This window comes from Squalius cephalus (assembly GCF_949319135.1).
Source record: "Squalius cephalus genome assembly, chromosome: 5".
NCBI lineage: Eukaryota > Metazoa > Chordata > Actinopteri > Cypriniformes > Leuciscidae > Squalius > Squalius cephalus.
In genome coordinates, this window is record NC_137126.1 from 19,343,736 (window position 1) to 19,364,368 (window position 20,633).

At 36.1% G+C, this 20,633-nt stretch overlaps 2 protein-coding genes across 2 annotated transcripts; one reads left to right on the forward strand and one right to left on the reverse strand.

Annotated features, from left to right (window-relative positions):
• The first annotated feature begins 758 nt into the window (after positions 1-758).
• Positions 759-15,929, forward strand: rgmb (repulsive guidance molecule BMP co-receptor b). The gene is made up of 3 exons (XM_079872848.1): positions 759-1,269; positions 8,689-9,215; positions 13,796-15,929. Exons 1-3 carry the CDS (start codon positions 1,164-1,166, stop codon positions 14,468-14,470), a joined length of 1,308 nt encoding a protein of 435 aa, XP_079728974.1. The 5' UTR covers positions 759-1,163; the 3' UTR covers positions 14,471-15,929.
• Positions 15,930-16,737: 808 nt separating this feature from the next.
• LOC307159454 (uncharacterized protein) lies at positions 16,738-19,374 on the reverse strand. The gene is made up of 5 exons (XM_079872849.1): positions 19,314-19,374; positions 18,392-18,712; positions 17,887-17,949; positions 17,705-17,810; positions 16,738-17,598 (listed from the first exon to the last, which is right to left on the reverse strand). Coding segments are annotated over exons 1-5 (528 nt in total). The 5' UTR covers positions 19,351-19,374; the 3' UTR covers positions 16,738-17,597.
• Between the last annotated feature and the right edge of the window lie 1,259 nt (positions 19,375-20,633).

Here is a 20,633-nt window from a genome sequence, read left to right on the forward strand (position 1 = left end):
TTGCATTCTCTCGCAAATGGTTTGCATTCCCCCAAGAAACTTTGCGCTCATTTGCAAAACCTATGTGTTCTTCTTTTGAGATTCTCGTCGGAATGCAAAAGTTTAGCAAGGGAATGCAAAACCATTGACATTGTTTTTTTTTTTCACCATGTCCCTTTAGGGGCTCCGTACTAATACTGTAGGCCTATATGTGCACCTGAACACTTTTGAATTGAATGGTGTATTGAAAAGAATTGCACATTCTTTAAGTTTAATGAAGGCAAGTATAAAAGGTTTCTAATTTTATAATAGACTACCAGGTATCAAAAACTAAAATAAAAATAAAAAAGAATAATTTTTTTTAGCGATTTTTATTTTATTTTAGATAGTTTTGGAGTCAGATTGGTTACTTTTTCCCCAACTGTGTTTATTTCAGTTAATTTTCATATAGGTTCTGTTTTAATTTTTGTTAACAGCTACAGGTTTCCATATTGCTCTCCAGCTTTTGTTGTTAAATTAATTCAATTCCAAATATAATAAAAACAAATAATTAATTAGGCTACCTAAGTCTCTTTAATAAATTATCGGTGTAGCCTACTTGGGTGATGTTACTATGGTACTATTTTGTCCTGGTATTCAACTCAGTTTGTTTTTATTCTCAAAAATATAAAGGAAACCCAAAACTCGTCTATTTTTCTCCCTGCTGAAAGTGAGAGCTCTTGCTGTCAATCTGCGGCTGGGGTGTATGGTTTAGGAGGAGGGGTTTTGTGTGTCGGTGTGGGCGGGGTTTCCGCTAAACTCTGGGTTAGGTTGATTCACTATCGATCATTGGGGAAAGACAGGGCTAGATTTCCTTGTGGCGGATAAATCTGATGTGTAGGCAACATGAATCGGGCGATCGCGGGGCGCAGATTAATTTTAGCACGTTTACAGCTTTCTTTTGGACTGATTATCTTCGCCGATTAGATAAACGCATACAAATGAAATAGCTGTTTTTTTTCCTTCCGTGTGAAGTGTTTTGGATCGGACTTGCCAAAATTGCTACTTTGTTTCTCTTATGGACGGTGTGTGTTACCTAAAAAAGTAGTCGCGTCTTAACAGAGTTCCGCGTCCCGTGAAGTTGGGAGAAGCGAGGCCCGATCTCTTGACCCGTGGAGTACTCTTGAGTCTCTCTGGATGGATGGATGGGTATGGGGAGAGCAGGATCTTACTACCCCGGGGCTGAGCGCCTCATCTCTCCGGTACTACATCTACTAGTGCTCTGCACCCTCTCCTCTCTCACTCGCATAGGTAAACATGCTCTTTCCACTTTTATGCATGATTCGTTGGACGTTAAGTCTCTAGGCAATATTAAAACACCTTTTATAAGTAGCTTTTGTGTTAGGAGCTGTTTAATTATCGCTTGTATAAATACTAAATAGGATTTACGTGCTAAATTATGACAGTGCTGGTTAATATTCAGGTATGTGTCCTTAAAGAAAAAAAAGTGAATTATAGTTGTTTATGTGACGGTTTTACAGTCTGAGGCAGTGTCCTTCATCCATCCGTGTCTTCTTCTTGCACACTTGTATCTTTATTCCTAATAAATGTAGTGCATTGATTTACGCGTCCCTTTGCGCTTCACTGGATTGGTTGCTTTTTAAAGGATATTAAATATTTATGAGTGATCGTAATATTAATTAATTTCTTGTTTTATGCACAAGTTATTGTTTGATTCGGTTTTATTTGTTGTCTGCTTTTGTCATTGTGATAGCAGGCAGCATGTTGTCAATTGCAATAATATATAAGTCATGGTGATCATATTTGTTCGCTTACATCTAGCTTTTGATACGTTGATTTATTTATTTATTTTTTTTGCGGTAGCCTATTGAATTATATATATATAGGCTATATATATATATATATATATATATATAGACTATATATAAATCCATGTAGGCTACTGCTCAGTTAGTGTAATCAGCATGTATTTGTTTATTTATTTACGTACTCACTTAGAAGCCTAAATTCAGTTAGTTTGGTGCCTTTGACCACTTTGGTCAAGTCTTAAATGATTTCGTTCAAAATGGGTTGGCTTCTGAGCTGGAGACTGTGAAGACTACACATTTGGTGCCCTGTTTTCCCCTTGGCACCTTGTCAAGTGCTCCACTTTGGGTGTCCTGGCCGTAGACTGTGTTAATGCCATTGTGAATTAAGAGGATATGGAATGCTGCTGGGTGTCCATTGAGCAGTCACACCTTCATAATTAATTTAACATGGACCCCGGCCGGGCAGACAGGCATTATGCACTACACTATTCTTCAATGAAGCAAAAAATATGAAATAACTCGACCTAAATATGTGTTAACACATTTTTTTATGTATATATATATATATATATTTATTTATTTTTTATTGAAAATGAATTAGCCTTAGTGTGACCATTCCAAGTGTTATTGTCCCTTTTGTGCTTTTAAATTTATAACGCTTGATAGGCTTCAGTTTTCTACAGCTCTGTTTGTTTCCCCTTCAGTTTGCAATATAATAAAAATACAATGTAATATAAAAAATATTGTTATATTTTTCAAACAGCAGTCTATATTCCTGAGGTTATCTTTCAGTATCAGTAATCTTTCATTTGGCAAGAAAATAATTTAAGAATACAAAACTTGAGTAATTTTTGTCTAACACAACTGCATGCTTGCTGTTCTTTGATTTCATTTTTGGATATTATATCTGGCTGTATCCTCTCTCAATTGATTTAGTCCCAAATATACATCTACCCCTTGGTGGTATTTGATTGGATTATAATCTTGGCAGAAGCAAAAGACAGTTGCAGCTGTTCTGTTTCTTTATTTTTTATTTATTTAAAAAAAAAATCCTTTCTCTTTTCTCATGCCTGGAATAGTGCTTTATTGTTATAGGGTTTGCCGGATTTTACAGGCTACCTGTAAAAAGGTGCCTTTTAAAACTTGTTTAATAGATGCTTTCTGTGCTTAACTGTGACAAATCATACTATAATACTGACCAGAACCATGATGTTCTTTATTTGTCTCGTGCTGTAATAAGGTTACGAAATGCTTGAAGTCACAAATAAGAACAAAAATGAAAGGCTGACAAACTAACATACTGTATTAAACCAGATTCCAAAGTTCAGTGCGATACAGTGTGAGCTCTGAATTTAAGGCTGGAGATGTCATTTAGACATTGGGTCTTGTAAACCCCCCCCCCCCCCCCCCCCCCTTTCTCCAGATCTTCACGTTGACTCCTGGAGAAGGGGTGGGCCTGTTGACCTCTCTGCCCTGGCCAAATTCCACATCTTGAAATTTCACTCCGCACACACTCTTTGGGCCCCTCTACAGCTGAGAATGGCTGCTCAAACGGCCGGCCACCCTGAGAAAATATTTCCAACGACTTAATAGCAACAAGGGTGTGCACTGTGCTCGAAATGAGACGGATCACCCCAACTGCAGGATCGCAGAAATGAGCCGAGCCTGTGAAACAAACGTTGTGTTTTCTCTGTCCTGTTTTACTGTTCACTTGGTTTTATTATCTTGACAGGAATAATATGCAATCTAATAGCTGTTTAATCATTTAAATAATTGAATTAAATCTAATTTTAATATTAAAGACATTATGAATAAAGTATTTTTATTTAGCTTTGTGGATATTTTAAACACGAATGTTTTCCCTTTAAAATGGAGTCAAATGATTATTACTGTCAGTTACTGCCCCTGAGCATTTGTTTATTCTACCACATTAGCTAAAGACCCAGTTAAGTGAGACTTTTCGGGGTTTAGGTTTAACATTTGTCAGGACACTTAGACATTCTAACACTAAGTGTGATAGTCTGATCCCCCCCCCCCCCCCCCCCCCTTCGTCTGCCAGTACTAGCTTAGGATCTGCTGCCCCCAACTGGGTGTCCCCTAAGACATTCGTCGGAAGTGTTTTGCACAGAGAGTCAAAAGGATTCGAAGTTGTACATAAAGTTGTTCTTACACTTACAATGTGTTTCTTGCCATTTCTTTGGAATTAATTGTGAAATTTACCAGCATTTTGGGAGTTAAAATAGTTTTTCTTCAAATGCTCTTTTTGAGGATATTGCTGTGAATTCAGTTGCACTGGGTCACTTACACCAGGTTTTAAGGGGATTGTCTGGTGAAGAAATTGCATTTCAACAAGCAACCAGCAAAAACAACTAATCTCCAGGATTGCTGTGAACTGGATTATGGTAGGGTGGTAGTTTTGCCACTTTAGTTCATGCATAAACGTCTAGTCTACATTAAGATTACACCCAGTTCCTCACAAAATATCATAGATTATAAAACAGACCGCCTCCCCTAACACCTCACACCATGCTGCTGAGACAAACAATGGAGGCACATGCGTTTGATGGGCGGCGAGGTCACATATGGCCAGTGGGACTCCAAGAAAAGCCTCTCTGTTTCTCTGTGATATGTAGGACATACCTACCTAATACGGTTACATTTGCAGCACAGCCTTTGTCGTTTCATACCCTTGCCCACTTACCCGGGTCACGATTCTTTATTTTTCGAGCAAACTGCTGTTTGTTCGCTCTTCGATATTACTTGCTTTGCATCTGCTTTGAGCATCCGCTCGGACTATAAATGGGAATGTGCCGGAGATGGCTTTGTCTTGCATGCCTTGCCAAGTATTTGAGGGGTTTTTTTTTGTTCTGGTACAGATGTCACTGGAGCCTTGCCTGATAAAACACAGCGGGAGGTGGATGGGAGCGGGGACTGCCTCTTTCCTCTCCCCTTTCCAGCCAATGTCTTTCCAGCACAACATCAACATGGCTTCGGCCAGGCTACCGTATTGTCTTACAGCATGTTTCTGAAACACAATCCAGCCTGTGCTTTGTCATGCCTCCTTCTCCTCCAGCGCAACGCGTATCGGCCGATCCGCTACAAGCAATCTGCGCAGCAGCGCGTCATCCGATAATCAAATCAGATGCATTTGAATCCACTACGGTGGGAGATATTGGCGTGGCAGGCAGAAATGGGTGGCCCTGACTGTGTAAGATAGAGTCATCACAAGCGTGTTAATGGAGAGGCTGCAGCTGATATCAGATTAGGACGGCCTCTCTCTGAGCTAATGCAATTGGGCCGCACTCAAAAGTGAGGCATTAAGACTCTAAGTGATGCAGTCGTCCTTTTCTGGGAGATGTTTTTCTGCTTGTGCCGTGTCATTGGTGGCTAATTAAGGGCGGCGCATGACATGATGGGTGTATTTTCGACAACAAGTGTGTATAAAGTAGGGCTGGGTTGAAAATATTGATTTCTCGATTTTAATCAATTCTCATTTTGATGAACCAATATGATTCCAAGTATCCATCTTTTAGTCTGTGCTGTTGATGGGTGAACATAACCTCACTAAACGTCATTTAACGTGCCTCAATCGCAATTGGCTTTGTGCTTTGTTTCTTTTGATATGAAACAAAGTCTCAGCTTTCAAATTATGTCAATTTTATCACAAAATGCAATCAGTGAAGGCCATTTTATTGTAGTGTGAAAGATCGCTGACTCAGTACATGAACCAATCACCTCTTTACTACTAGTTAAAGCATGAAATAAACAAGAATGAACATCAGAAGGTATGTTGGATGATACAGTACATCTTGCTGAAATGTATCATGTCTCCGATATCAATAAAACAGCTTGTAAATAATGTGACGCATGTCACACATTTACCTCAGAAAATCCTTTCAATGACCGTAGAAAAATAACTCTAGAGAGGACTATTTTGCTAAATATATGCATCATATTTCATATTTTTACTTAAGCTGTCCTTCAATATTTAATGTATTGGAATAAATTCATCATGACATTTTTTTTTTTTTTTTTATGACAGCCAACATTTAAATGTTTATATTTCAAAGAAAGAAATGGAATAGAAACAAAAAATGATATATAATTTTATATATAATAATAATATATATTATTAATATTATTATAAAAACTGCCTTGCAAGTTTTTGTGTAATTTAAATGTTTTAACACAAATCAGTTGTTAATTTTAACCAACTAGGGATGCACGATATATGGGCCACCATATCGGTATCATCCGATGTATGTTCATTTTTAATGTTATCGTTATCGACCCGATAAGAAAATTTGGCCGTTATAAAAAAGCCGGTAAATAATGTATTATTTCCTTCAGCTGAGACACTTCAGATGCACACTGTTCGCCATAATGGTTTTTGAATTGCTGGAAATATGATTGGAATCACTTAGAAAAAGTAAAAAAAAAAAAAACAGTTAAGTGCAAATTATAATAAAAAAATGTTAAGATAAAAGAATGTTGTGTATTCTTTGTACACCCGTGTTTTAGTGCGTTGTTATGGGATAATCAGAGTTACACCTTCATGATTAGCACAGTCAAGTTTGCTTGCAAAGCCTTTTGTTTTGTGCAATTGTTAGTTGTAATATTATGTTTATTTTGTATATCTATTCTTATGTACATGTAGCCTATATATGATTTATCTCATGTTTCATTAAAGCGGTAGTAAAGCGCTTCAGTTTACCGGTGATCAGCTGAAACAGCAATGCACAACATTAATAACTATGAATGGCACTGCCATATTATAATGTTATAAAGAGAACACTGTTGTAATAAAACATTGTGAATTATTTGTGTTTAGTCGCCGTGTTTCTGTGCATTGTTACAGGGCACAACAGGTTTACAAATTCTGACTGGCATGTAACTTGTAAAGAATTATCGGTTATCGGTAAATGTTCATATCGGTGCATCGCTTGTACCAACTGACAGGGTTTCCTGTATAGTTTACAACATTTGTTGAGAGAGATTTGTTCCCTTGAGAAAAATGTATGTATCCAAATGAATCAAATCGAATTGAAGTGAGATTGGAATTGATCCGAATCGCAAGCTTGCGAATAGAAATCGAGTCAAAACCTTAAAAGTGTTATTGAATCGACATCAAGTGAAGCGAGAATGTAGTATTCAAAGAAAACACTTTTAATTGTTACTCTTTGACCACCCTAATGACACTTTTAGGAGGTAAACAGTTGCATTTAGTTTGCATGCCATGACTCTTTTGTGCTTACAAGCACATAATGCTGCTTTTGTGTGTATAACAGCGGGGCCAGAAAAGTGTTTTTCTCATTTGAAGTGCCGTTTTATTTGATTTTATTGCGGTCATAAGCATTCTCCTTTGTAGATAACAGGAGGTTTCACACACTTGTTGAGCAGACTGTTAATGTTTCTAGACCATAATGTAAAACACACATGGAGTCACGTTGTGAGGAAAAGCACAGTCCACTAGCACACCTTATTATGGTTAAGCAGTTTAAACTGGTTTATGACACGAGCCACAACAATGGCTGTTAGAAGATTCTAGCTTGTATTTGTACTCCTTTGTTCATACAATGTGTTTCATTGGTTAAGTCAGTATATTCTTTTAAATGTCTTGTTTAAAACACATGTGCCAAGTTCTTAGAAATGTACTCTTTGAATTCATGTTGGTTTCATATGGTTTTGAAACACTTTTATACCATTTTAAAGACAAATTTCAATTTAATGACTTAAATTGCTGAATGACAGTTTAAATATGTCATGTAGTGTAACCATCAAGTACAAAGTAATAACATACAACGTCATATGATATGAGTGAACTGAAAAAAGATAGGTGTATTTTTACTTAGAAATTGGAAGTAAATTTCACAAACAATTACTCAGAAATGGCAAGTAACGCATTGAATTAAATGTGACATTTCTGAAGTAGAAAAACTGTAATAGTGTTTTCTTGTAAGACATACTCCAATTATCCTTGTTTTATTCTAAACTTTAAAAAAATATATTTTTTTACAGTGTGTACACATCTTTATCATTATCTTCAAAAAGGATTTTAAAATGCTTTTTTCAAGGCAAATATTATGTTTATGAACATCAGCAAATCATGAAAATAAATTAAAATATCGTGAGCTTAGAATTATAAGGTTCTATCTCCGTTTAGGGTAGTTCCGAGATATTGAGCATCAAAGTTTTTACATCCCAGCTGGCAAAACTGAGATGGAACCTTTTTATTTTATTAATAACTACTAACAAAATATTTTTTTTTACAAAAATAACACCACACAGGCATTAATAAACACCTAATGGATCAGATTATGTCAAAAACTCAATTTCGACCAAAAGTGGAGATAGAACCTTATAATTCTAAGCTCACGATATAATAAATATGCTTTTTAATGACAACTAACCTTGCCTGTCTTTAAAAAGGTCACATTATTTGTTATTTTAAAAGACTTGTTGACTGACAGTCATGAGCATTTTTTTTTTTTGTGCATTGTGTATCTTGCTTACACACCACATGACTTTGATAAGCATTTTTTTCAAATATTAATAATAATATGAAAACCGTTGTTGTTGTTTTTTGAATAAATAATCATAAAATACCATGGCAAACTTTTTAATATTTTTTTATTTTTTTATGTTTTAATATTTTTATTCATTTAATGAGTTTTTTTTTCTCTTCGTTATGGAATCAGGATATGCTGTATTAAGCTGACATTTAAAAATATTAAATTCAATTAAATTTAAATCACAAATTAAAAACATGCTCATCATTGAAGACGTGTATTGAATTTGTTAATTATATGTACGAGTTTCATTTTCGAATAAATGAATATTTATTCAAATTAGTTTTTTGAAATGGAGATTGTTCAAAAACAATGTCTCCTTTCTTTTTCAGGTGAGAGCCAGGTCCAAACTCCACAGTGCCGCATCCAAAAGTGCACCAGTGACTTCGTCTCTCTCACTTCCCATCTGAACCCTTCTCTGGATGGCTTTGATACTGAGTTCTGTAAGGCGCTGCGGGCGTACTCCGCCTGCACCCAGCGGACCGCCAAGAGCTGCAGGGGCAACCTGGTCTTCCACTCCGCCATGCTGGGCATCACTGACCTCATGAGCCAGAGGAACTGCTCCAAGGATGGGCCCACGTCGTCTACCCATCCCGTCATCCCCATTGAGCCGTGCAACTATCACAGCCGCCATCACCAAGCAGTGCGGCCTGGGACAGGGACAGGGGTTCCAGAGCTCCCAAGAGCGACCTATCTGTTCTGTGGCCTGTTTGGGGACCCTCATCTTAGAACTTTCAAAGACCATTTTCAGACATGTAAGGTTGAAGGGGCATGGCCCCTCATTGATAACAATTACCTGTCAGTGCAGGTCACAAATGTTCCAGTGGTATATGGATCCAGTGCAACAGCAACCAATAAGGTGAGTTGTTTTTATATTTATTTTATAATTATTATTATTCTTTTTTTTTATGTGGAGAACTATTTCTTTTGAAAAAGTACTGCCTCAGAAGTGTAGCATATTTATGCTGCAAAACAATAAAAAAAAAAATTAAAAGGTTAGAAGGACTTCACTATATGGTTTAGTTATTGTTAGCTAAAATTAAAATTAACATTAAAAGTAATATTGGACCCCAGTGAGTTTCGTTGTATGAACAAAAAAGCACTTGAGATATTTTTCAAAACATTGTTCTTTTGTGTTCCATAGAAGAAATACATAAAGCTGAAATAAATGTTAACTTATATGTAACAAAACTTGAATAAAAATTTGAAATGTTGCCTTGACTGAAAAAAAAAAAAAAAAAAAATTAAATACTAAAATACTAAAATTAATAAAACAGAAAAAAAAATTAAAGGGGACATATCATGCTAAATCCACTTTTTTAGCCCTTAAATGCATTTTGTTGTATATTTGGAGTGTTTAGAAGTACAGAAAAGTTTAAATTATTCTCTTCAGGTGCTTCGTTGATATCTTTATATTCTGTTTTGGCCTTATTTTTCAACCTGTTCCGATTTTTCTGTTATCTATGACGTTTTGTGAACTATTACGTCACAGTATTTGCAGCGGAACTGCCAAATAAGGACATTGACTTCCAGCCCAACACTTCGAGCAATCCGCCATTTTTATTTCTCGCTGCAATTTTGTAGTCCAAGCTAAAAGATGCAGAAGTTACGAGAGGGTAAGTTAAAATGTTTGGTTGTTGGATGTAGTAACCCACACGCTTCATTACACCGTCTAATGTAGATGAACTGCCGTGCTTGTGACAGGGCGCATGTTTAACTGAAAGAACGAGCAGAGAGAGAGACCCGGTCGCGCGCACGCACTCTCTCTCTCTTCAGAGCCAGGCGAAAATGTAAACAAGACACCGTCTCCAAACTAGACGCTGTCTTGCTCTCTCTCCCTCGCACATATTAATCAAAATAAATCGACACGGTGGTAAAAGGTCGGAAGACCAAAGTTTCATGTGTAAATACAGTAACACACCATTGCGATATATCCATATGAAGACGTTGTTCTGCAGGTTCGTCGTCTTCATTTTCATCTCGCTCCGGGTGCTACTCTGGCTCGAACATGTAAGGCTGGCTGGACAAGTCTTCCGTTGTTGACATTTTGTTAATAACGTGTGAATAAAAAGTTTCTGTGCCGCTAGATAATCGTATCTCTGCTATCAAACTACAAAAATGGCCGAACGGGGTGGAGTTGAACCGAGTGTTACCTCTGCATCCTGGAGAGGGGGCGGGGTATGAAGTGTCTCAATTGTATTTAAAGAGACCGCACCAAAACGAGTTGCTCTCAGACGCACATCAGAAAAGGGGTAGAAAAGGGGCCTGTGGAGCTATAATAATGAGGAATTCAGACCCAAGCATTGCAGTTCCGATTTATATAGACTACAAATGTATGATTTATATGTAAAAAGGAACGATTTAAAAGCATGATATGTCTCCTTTAAAGCCAAATAGAATTGTTCAAATCCTAATATAAACGACAAAAGCACATAACAAAATGACATTAAAGGGAAAACTGAAAATCTAAAAATAAAAACTAATTCCAAATATGAAATACTAAAATGGTATATAAGTAAAACTAAAATAGCCCTGGTTCATTGAACTAACAATAAACAGCATTTTTTAAACAATTTAACAATTTAATATCTAGGTTAATATTAATTGAAAGATATATATTTTGCTCATTGTTAATTCATTTTGTTTTTTTTTTGTTTTTTTTCAAAATATGATAATTTATACAAATGTTAAAAATATATGAATATATTTACAATTTAACATTAAACAAGATAAATAAATGTTTTGTTCTTTGTTATTTCAGAGCTTAAAACTTTTAGATGAATTTGATCATATGAAATTGTAAGTTTGTTTCGTTTCATTAAAAAGTTTAGCTTTTTTTTGTTTTACCTTTATAAATCACAACATTCTGCGTTGTTATTATCTTTGTTTGAAGTGTATGATGTCTCTATATACATGACTATATGGACAAGATTATCAGAAAGAGCTGCAGATAAGACCAAATAACTTTCAACTTTGACCAAGTATTCACAGGTGCAAGTTAAACAAAGCAAACGGCTCTAGTCTTATGACTAACACTTGTGACCAACATGTCTGTGAAATTCTAATATCATTAATGTCTGGATGCAGCCTGCGCTGTGGCGTGACCCATAATACGGTGACTTTGAAAGAAGCCTCTGTCTTCAGTTTTTTCAAGTCTGGGGCTTATAGTCAAACACTCAAACACACCCGCTTACACACACACATGCAGAGTCGCAGACCCATTTCAAATGTGCTGATGCAGAATATTGACTGCTAGCAGCATGTTTACAGATTTTTTGTAACGTGAAACATCTGGAAGCTTGAGAATATTACAGCCTGAACGGATTCGTCAGATACTCATTGATTTTGTCCTCTAGTTAAAACAGTTCAGCTCATCGTTGCACAGATGTGGCTTCAAATGCTAAGTTTGTCCGCCCATGCTAATTACCTCTCGTTTGACCCCTTGACCTTGAAGGTGGGGAGCCATTATTAAACATTTGCAAGTAATTATTAGCATACACCGCTTAACTGAGGCCTTTTCAGCTGCCTCACCTTATGGCCAACTGGTCATCATTTTTCATCCTTGTCCTGTGTACAAAGCTGCTATTCATCCACCGCTAATGTAACGCCACACTTCTTGTTAGCCAGTTCTTTTGCTTCCCACAAATCTTAGAGTTTCACAGTCTGAGGACTGTATACTGGGTGCATTTCATGGTTAACACTAGCAGGGCGAAAAGGGTTTGCGGATCTGTAAATGCGTGTAATATTCTAAAGAACTGCTGTAGAACTGAATCTTGTTTTACTGTGATAGAGTAATTCTCATTTTCAGTGTTAAGCATAAAAGCACTTTTGTTCTTTAAATGTGAATTGTGTTATTATTTTCAGCATTCGTAAAAATTCTCATATCCCAGTTTAATATGCAAAGACTGTAAATAGGCCATTTGTACATTGATTGCTTCAAAAACGAATACTGTGGTGTTATCAAAACACTGCTCTGTTTGTTTATGCATCCTGACTGGACCAACCGAGCAACTGACTCAATAAATGACGTGAATTTGTGGCTAGACTATATATTTGTCCAACCAATGGCAGATATGGGGAATGTTCAGGAATTCCTGTTTGTTTTTATTGTGGTAGAGATTTATTTTTGTGAAGTATTATTCAACGTACAGCAATAGTAATTAATTAACAAATAACAGCCATTCAATAACAATTATCTTATGCAAAAAAAAAACAAAAAAAATGGTGATGGATAAAAATGAAATATGGACAATAAATACAAACAATAGTATCACAAGATGCACAGAGTAAAAACAGAACTGACAGTTAAATAAGTAGGTAATGTATACATAAGGTGTAGCATCAGTTGAATATGATTGAACTGTAAGTACTAATACTTTGCATGTTGTTGTTATTATTATTAATGGCGGTAATAATAATAATGCAATTTATTGTTGTTTTCTAATGATCATTTATTTATTAATGTCATCAAAAAGCAGAAATAAAACAATAGTTAAATTATTGATATTGGTCATAAAGCAGTATTGGTTCATCTCAACTATTGATTTTTGCAAAATCGTACATATTTTACGAATTGCCCAATTCGTATGAATTCATACGAATGACCTACCCCTGACCCCGCCCCTAAACCTACCCATCACGTGGGTTTAGACAAATCGTACAAATTCGTTCGAGTGAGGTCGTACGAATTTGTACGAATTAGCCAACTTTTTATCATTCGTACGAATTGGTCGTGAGATAGTGTTGGAATATACGCACTTCACTGTTACTATATGCATTATTCACCATCAATTGTGATAAAATGGAAGTAGCGCTATATCTTTTATACTGTATTGTGAGTGAAACAGATTATTTTTTAAAAAGTAGGGTGGGGACTTGGTTTTAAAACGAGTGCTTTGCACTAAAAAAAATAATATTTACGGGATTAAGAGTGCTAAATTACTAAGTCCAGCATTTACAAGTATGTTGTGTCACTGGAAGATAATTAGGACATTTTTATTGAGTTAAAAAAAGAAACTAGTGCAAATCGATTAATCGCGATTAATCGCATCTAACATAAAAAAGTTTGTTTATATAATAAATGTGTATGTGTGTGTATATACAATTTTTTTGGTATTAAAAAACAACAAGCCACACCTAGGTGAGAAAAAGTAACGCAAAAGTAACGTAGCGCATTACTTTTCTTAAAAAGTTACATTTTAAGAGAGTAACGCAATATTCCCAACACTATATATATATATATATATATATATATAAACAAACTTGTATGTTAGATTAATCGATTTGACAGCACTACTAGAAACATCAATGGATGACTTGTTCACAATAAAATCAATATTGCATTCAGAAAATAGAAATAGGATAAATTTTCATTTCTTTTTTTATGACTGAGTTGAGTTCATGATTGAGTTCAACTATGCTCTCTGTTCTTCTTTTAAGGTCACAATAATCTTCAAACCATACCAAGAATGCACGGACCAAAAGGTCTACCAAGCCGTAACAGACGACCTTCCAGCCGCCTTTGTGGACGGCACCATCAGCGGGGGCGACAGCGAAACCCGCAGCATCTGGATCCTGGAGAAGTCGCCCGGTCGACACGTAGAGATCCACGCCGCCTACATCGGTGTCACCATCATCGTACGCCAGCAGGGCCGTTACCTGACGCTAGCCGTGCGTATGCCAGAGGAGCTTGCCATGGCCTTCGACGAAACGCAGGACCTGCAGCTTTGCATGAACGGTTGCCCCACATCAGAGCGCATCGACCAAGAGGGACATCTTCAGATGCCCATGCTGGGACTCCAGCAGGCCGGCTTTCAGCAGCAGGCCAGGGTCGAAGCCCAGAGGGGCGTCTTCACCCTCGAAAGCGCGTCCAGGAAGTGCAAGGAGCAACTGGAGGTTAAGGACATCTATTTCCACTCCTGCGTGTTTGACCTGCTCACCACAGGAGATGCCAACTTCACCACTGCCGCCTACAATGCCCTAAAGGACATGGAGACTCTGCACCCCAAGAAGGAGCGCTGGCATATTTTTCCAAACTCGACCGCTGGGCTGAGGCCGTTTTCATTACTCCTCAATGCACTGCTAACCGGCTTCCTCATCACTGTGCTTTTATAATGTGTACGGTGTTTTGATAACTGTTTCGAAGAAGAAGAAAAAGATGGAAAACAAGACTGTAAAAAATCAGTACTCTGGGTAAAGGGTACTTTGTATATACTGTCTGTGTGGAGAATGAATGTTAGAACACGAACCTTCATTAGACTGTACATTTTGTGTAAATGATGTTTTCAAGAGAGCTGAATATTGTAGATTTTTGTGAGTGAATTTTGTGAGATTTCATGTTTTTGTCCTCAGGAGAGGAAATCTTAATGGAAGCACTTTATTTTTCTTTTCTTTTTTTTTTTTTTTTTTTGCAACTAGAAAACAGTGTTCCACGGAACAAGTGCTCAATAATCTTTCTTGGTACACTCAGCGCGTTTTCTTTAATACATTTCTGTAGGTCTCTATATACACCATTGTAGAACCGTGTTAAACCGATGTGGCTGGCATAGTGATTTTCATAGACATTTAAAGAAGGATCATGTTGACTAGACATTCACTTTATCTGTATTTTTAGTTCTAGTACTCAGAACTGTCGAGTAACGTTGATCAGCAAAAACAAAGTGAAGAATTCAGGCGAACGCAGCAGTCGTAGGTTGAAGTGCACTTAATTCAGAAATGGGAATTTGTCCGTCGTTGACCTTTGGAATTGTATTGGAAGTTCGGTCCATTTTTTTAAAATGACAATCAGAATTTCTTTCGTTTGGTACGAAATCTACCTAATGTACGAACACAAAACATCAATCCTGAAGAGTGCATTTTAGAGACACCAAAATATTTATGCTAAAAGTTTCATCTTCTTTCAGACTAATTTCAGAGTGAGTGGCTCTCATTGAGTGAACTGGAAAATGGATGTTGCATAAGTGCTAAAGTGGGCCATGTCTCATTCCTGGTCACTCAAACGAACTTCCAGAATGGCTCCTCTCAAGATTACATTTATTAGCTTTGTCCCTTTGCCAAACAAACATTGAGTGTTAAGTTCCCTCTAGTCCTTGTTTTACCCTTGACCAAAGATACACTTATCAGAAATTTTGGGCTTCCCTATAGATTTTGTTTCCCAAAAATATTGGTATTGTCGTATGTTTTGCAAGATAGTGCCATAAATCAGCTCACCTGACTTGGTTTTAAAAACCAGAAGTATATGTTCAGTGGAATTGTGATTTGGCCTCACATGCATTTTAACTTGAGCCTTGGTTCTTTTGCTGAATGCACATCAGCAGTGATTTCATTGAGAGCTTCAAAGCAAATGAAGGATATGCAGAAACACTTATGTCTCTATTTGCTTTGAGTGTGGCATTTGGCCTGATGGACACTTAATTCATTTGATAAAATTGTATTGTATACCTTCTGGGCCTTACTGTCCAACTGCTACAGGAGCCATGCCAACACTCCAGATACGCACGTTTCCATACCAAGACTTGCTACTGTAGAGACGTCATTGTTTAACTACTGCCAGTGCTGAAGAGCTGCTACAATACTGTGACGAGTGTAATCGATTGTATTTGGAACACTGGGAATTCCGCAGGCAGTGATTGGCCGGTTCCGAAGCACGATCATTTGATTGGCCGAATGGCCTAAATCAGTGTACAGTGGGATCTTGTTTCCCCCCCTTAAAAACCAGAACAAGTCATCAGAGTGCAATTAAGTAACTGCAAAGGAAAGCCTTCATCCTGTGTTTTTTTTTTTTTTTTTTTTTTTGCATTTCGCATTTGATCTTGTGATCTCTTATATTTGTTGTGAACATTGTTTTTGTGAAGAGTGACTGCTCAATGTTTATACTTAAATTATTTATGAAATATAGTGTCTTGTTAGAGAAGTTAAGCTCCATACTCTTGCTGTTGAAAAACGTTTGAGATGTGATTGTACTGCCACCTAGTGGGTCACCATTGTTACATCAGTGTTTTAGTATTGTACGGATGCTGTTTAAAAAAAGGAAAAAAAAAGAGGAAAAAATGTGTTATTTAAAACAATAAATACATAAATTCCTTTGGCTTTATATTTATTTGCCCCCACAAATTTCCACTCTCTCTTTAAAAAAAAAAAAAAATTCCATTGTGGCATAATCATTCATTGCTATGTACATTTACATTTATTAATTTGGCATATGCTCTTGTCCAAAGTCCAAAAGTATAGTGTAACATTATAGCAGAGATGTAAACATGCAACCAATGTAATTAGACAAGTGTTCCTTAATATAATTGTTTCTTTTTTTCTGTAATATACACTACCTTTAAAAATGTTGGGGTCAGTAAGATCAGGGTCAAGAATATATATATAACATATTATATTATAATAACTAATTTATTCAACAAGGAAGCATTCAATTGTCAGTAAAGACATTTATAATTTGACAAAATATTTCAATGTCAAAAAATGCAGTTCTTTTGAACTTTCTATTCATCAAAGTATCCTGAAAAATATGATTTCCACAAAAATATGAAACAGCACAACTGTTTTCCACATTGATAATAAGAAGAAATTTTTCTTGAGCAGCAAATCAGCATATTATACTGATTTCTGAACGACCATGTGACTGAAGACTGAAGAAAAGTTATATTTTAAAATTAAAAATTGAAAAATAATTTAAATTGTAATATTTCACAATATTACAGTTTTTACTGTATTTCTGGTCAAATAAATACAGATTTCTTTCAAAAACATTAGCAACGAAAAAATCTTACCAACCATAAACTTTTGAACTGTAGTGTAATTACAAACAATTGTGAAATAAATGCACAAAAAAAAAGCACTTGAGTCACATTCAAACAAACCCCCTTGATATACAGTAAACACACTTTGTTTCAATCTTCGATAGAGTGTTATGCACAATAATCTCATTTCATCAAAGGTTGCTCATTGTCATTCAGATCAACAGTTCAACGGTGTTACATGAGTGGTAGATGACTTTACAAAGCCATGGCCTACATAAACAGCCTTGTAGCGCAGCTCATTTGTTGTATTGTGGATGTGATGTGGTTTTGAGCAGCTATCACACTGATCTGCCCATATCGAAGCACCTGTGTCTTTCGGTCTGCAACTCATCGAGACGCTCATCAACATTCCAGGTTCTCATTTACTTCAGCCGGAGTTCCTTCAGCAGCGCGTCCAATTAAATCTGACAACCGTGACAGTTGTGTTTGAAAAGTCTGCAAATTTTGCAGAAGAAAAATATGACAGGTTTCATTTTAATTGTGAAAAATGTAAAACTTGCCACTGTTCAGACATTGCATAAGCAGTAATATGAGCGCTCACCACTTTATGACGGCTTGCGCTGTCATCAATGTGTTGAAAATGGTGATTTTCAGGAGGAGAATTCTGAGAGCTTGAAGAAATATTAGATCTTTGTTTGCTCTCACTTCTGCAAGTAGAGAAAATGAGTACAAAACAGACACTAAATTGAATTCTTAGGATTAACAAATTGCCTCTTACTGTACCTTCCAATAAACTGCTTTGATGGTCCAAACAAATATCAGACGTTTCTTCATCATCAGCCCTTTCTGAAATGCATTTTACAATATAACGTTACAATAAGGTCCCTTTAGTTAACGTTAGATAATGCATTGCCTAAAATTGACCAACAATGAGCACTGTGTTTGTATTAACTAACAACGAGCGATAAATCTTAAAAAATTAAATTTAACTAAGATGCTTCAGAAGTATTTTCATTGATAGTTCATGTTGACTATACAGTAATGATCAATAAGTTATGGCAACATGTTTTTACATTGCTTTAACTCATCAAAATAAGTTAAGCAAATTTAAATTTTTTAAGTTATACAAGATTCATGTAATTTAAGTTGAAATGACTTAACGTCCAAGTTTATTGTACTTAAAAATTTAACGCAGCAACTTTGTTTTACAGTGAGTGGTTAACTAATGTTAACAAATGGAGCCTTTTACATAATGCAAGGATCGTGTGATAGTAATTAAAGAATTTACCAGTCGTCTCCTTTGGGAATCCAGCGTAGTGTCTGTGCATTAGTTGATCGGAGCCTCGGTGACTCACAAAGCAAGTGTAGGACGTCCACTCACTCGATGCCACAGAGATAAAAGACATTGCGCTCTGAATGCCATTGTGTCCTTGGAGTAAGTTAGAGACTGCTGGATTAGTTCCTCTGGTGCCACTAGAAATCCAGGCCACCTCCATCTCTCCTTGATGAACGTCATGAACCACACACACCAGTATGGTCAAGCCGCTGTGATCAGTGTTCAGATGAAATGGTGGAGATAAAATGACATGAGGGACAGCATCTGATCCCACTTTAGAGACAAGAACAGTATTCATAGAAGTTAGAAACGGTAGTATTAGTATGCATAGATAGTTACTCCACCTTTTTTGAAAGAAATTGATACTTTTATTCAGTAAGGATGCATGGATTGATCAGAAGATTATTTCAAATAAATGCTGTTCTTTTGAATTTTCTATTCTTCAAAGAATCCTGGGGGAAAAAGTCACGGTTTCAATAAAAATATTAAGGGAGCACAACTGCTTTTTAACATTGATAATAATAAAAGCAGCAAATCAGCATATTAGAATGATTTCTGAAGGATCATGTGACACTGAAGACTGGAGTAATGATGCAAAAAATGTAACTTTGCTATCACAGGAATAAAATATGTACTAATAGAAAACAATGATCTTAAATTGTAATATTATTTCACAATATTTCTGGTTTTACTGTATTTTTTAAATAAAATATATGATTAGTTTATTTCAAAAACCTTAAAAAAATATAGCCCATTTATTGCATAAATACACGTATTTAAAATTATATTATCTAATGAAGTGCCTTACTTGAGCTTTGTAATTGCTAAAAATGTTAGTAATTGTGCTAGACTTCCTATAAACTCTACAACTTACTTGTAAAAAGCATGGTGGTGAGGAGGGTGGGAAGCATGTTGATGTTGTTCAGCTCTATGAGTTCAGCCAGGCAGTGAAAAGGATTATCAAGTTTCAGTCATGTGATTTCACACCCGCCATGGAATCTTTCCATCGGTGTGTTGCCGTGCCAAAATACTGTATGGCTGTGCTAAAATGAGAACACAAAGGCCTGTGCCGCTAAACACGCTGATACACTTAGTTTGGCATCAGGTTTCATTCATGGGGTAGAATAACTCGCTTGCAATACAACATTCAAAAAGAGTCCAATTCGCGCATTCACCTCACTCCGAGTTCATGATCATTTGATTTTCAGAATTTGTTGGACAAAATATGCACTTTAATATAATGAAATAGACACAATGTACACAATGTTTTCCTGGTGTGATATGTTGTATTTCTTGTGAGAATGTGATGTAGAGTGTTTCCAAAGATTCACACCTGTTTTATGTTGGTTACTTCTGTGGTAAGAGAGAGATAATATCAACACCAACGGCTGTACCGGCTGGTTTGTACATCTGGATGAAATAAAACTGCACTTTCAAAGAATATTTTGATCGGGGATATGCTAAAGATGCTTGATCTCTTCTAAAAAGTTTTGGCATGAAACAAAATAGCAGAATTAATTGGCCATTTTGGCCAGTCAGTTTCAAGTCTTACGTATTAATAGAAAAGCTTGAGTCAAGTCCTTGAATGAGACCTCAGGTCTGAATTAATGTGAATATAATATATTTTAGTCTAATAATTTCTAGTTTAATTATATCAAATTGAAAAGGCTAAGACTTATTTTCCACACACATTTATTACTTTAATTAATCACTGAACATATGAAAGACCAAAAAAGCAGAAATGTCCAAGTCATCATCTCAGATTTGAGTACAAGAATTGGTGGTACTTGTTGGTGATTATAATAGTAATAATGGTAATAATATAGTAATAATAGTAATAATAAACTCTTTACAATAAGGTCTAATTTGTTGACAGTTAGTCCATGCTTTAACTAAAATTAACTAACAATTAGCAATATAACTTTACAGCATGTTAGTAAATACAAATGTTCTAGTTCAATGTGCATTATCTAATGTTAAAAGATACAACATTATAGTGTTACCATAATGATAATAATAATCACGCTCCCTTGAGGAACACACACAGGATGTCTTGGTGTTGTCCACTATGACGACGACAGCCTGTGTGTGTTTTTTGGGGCAGGTCTCGATATCGAGACAGTCCTCGAGGGATGCTTATTGAATTTGTTGACTCAATGATTGCTGCATCCGCAGCCCCTGTCCCAGCGAAAGT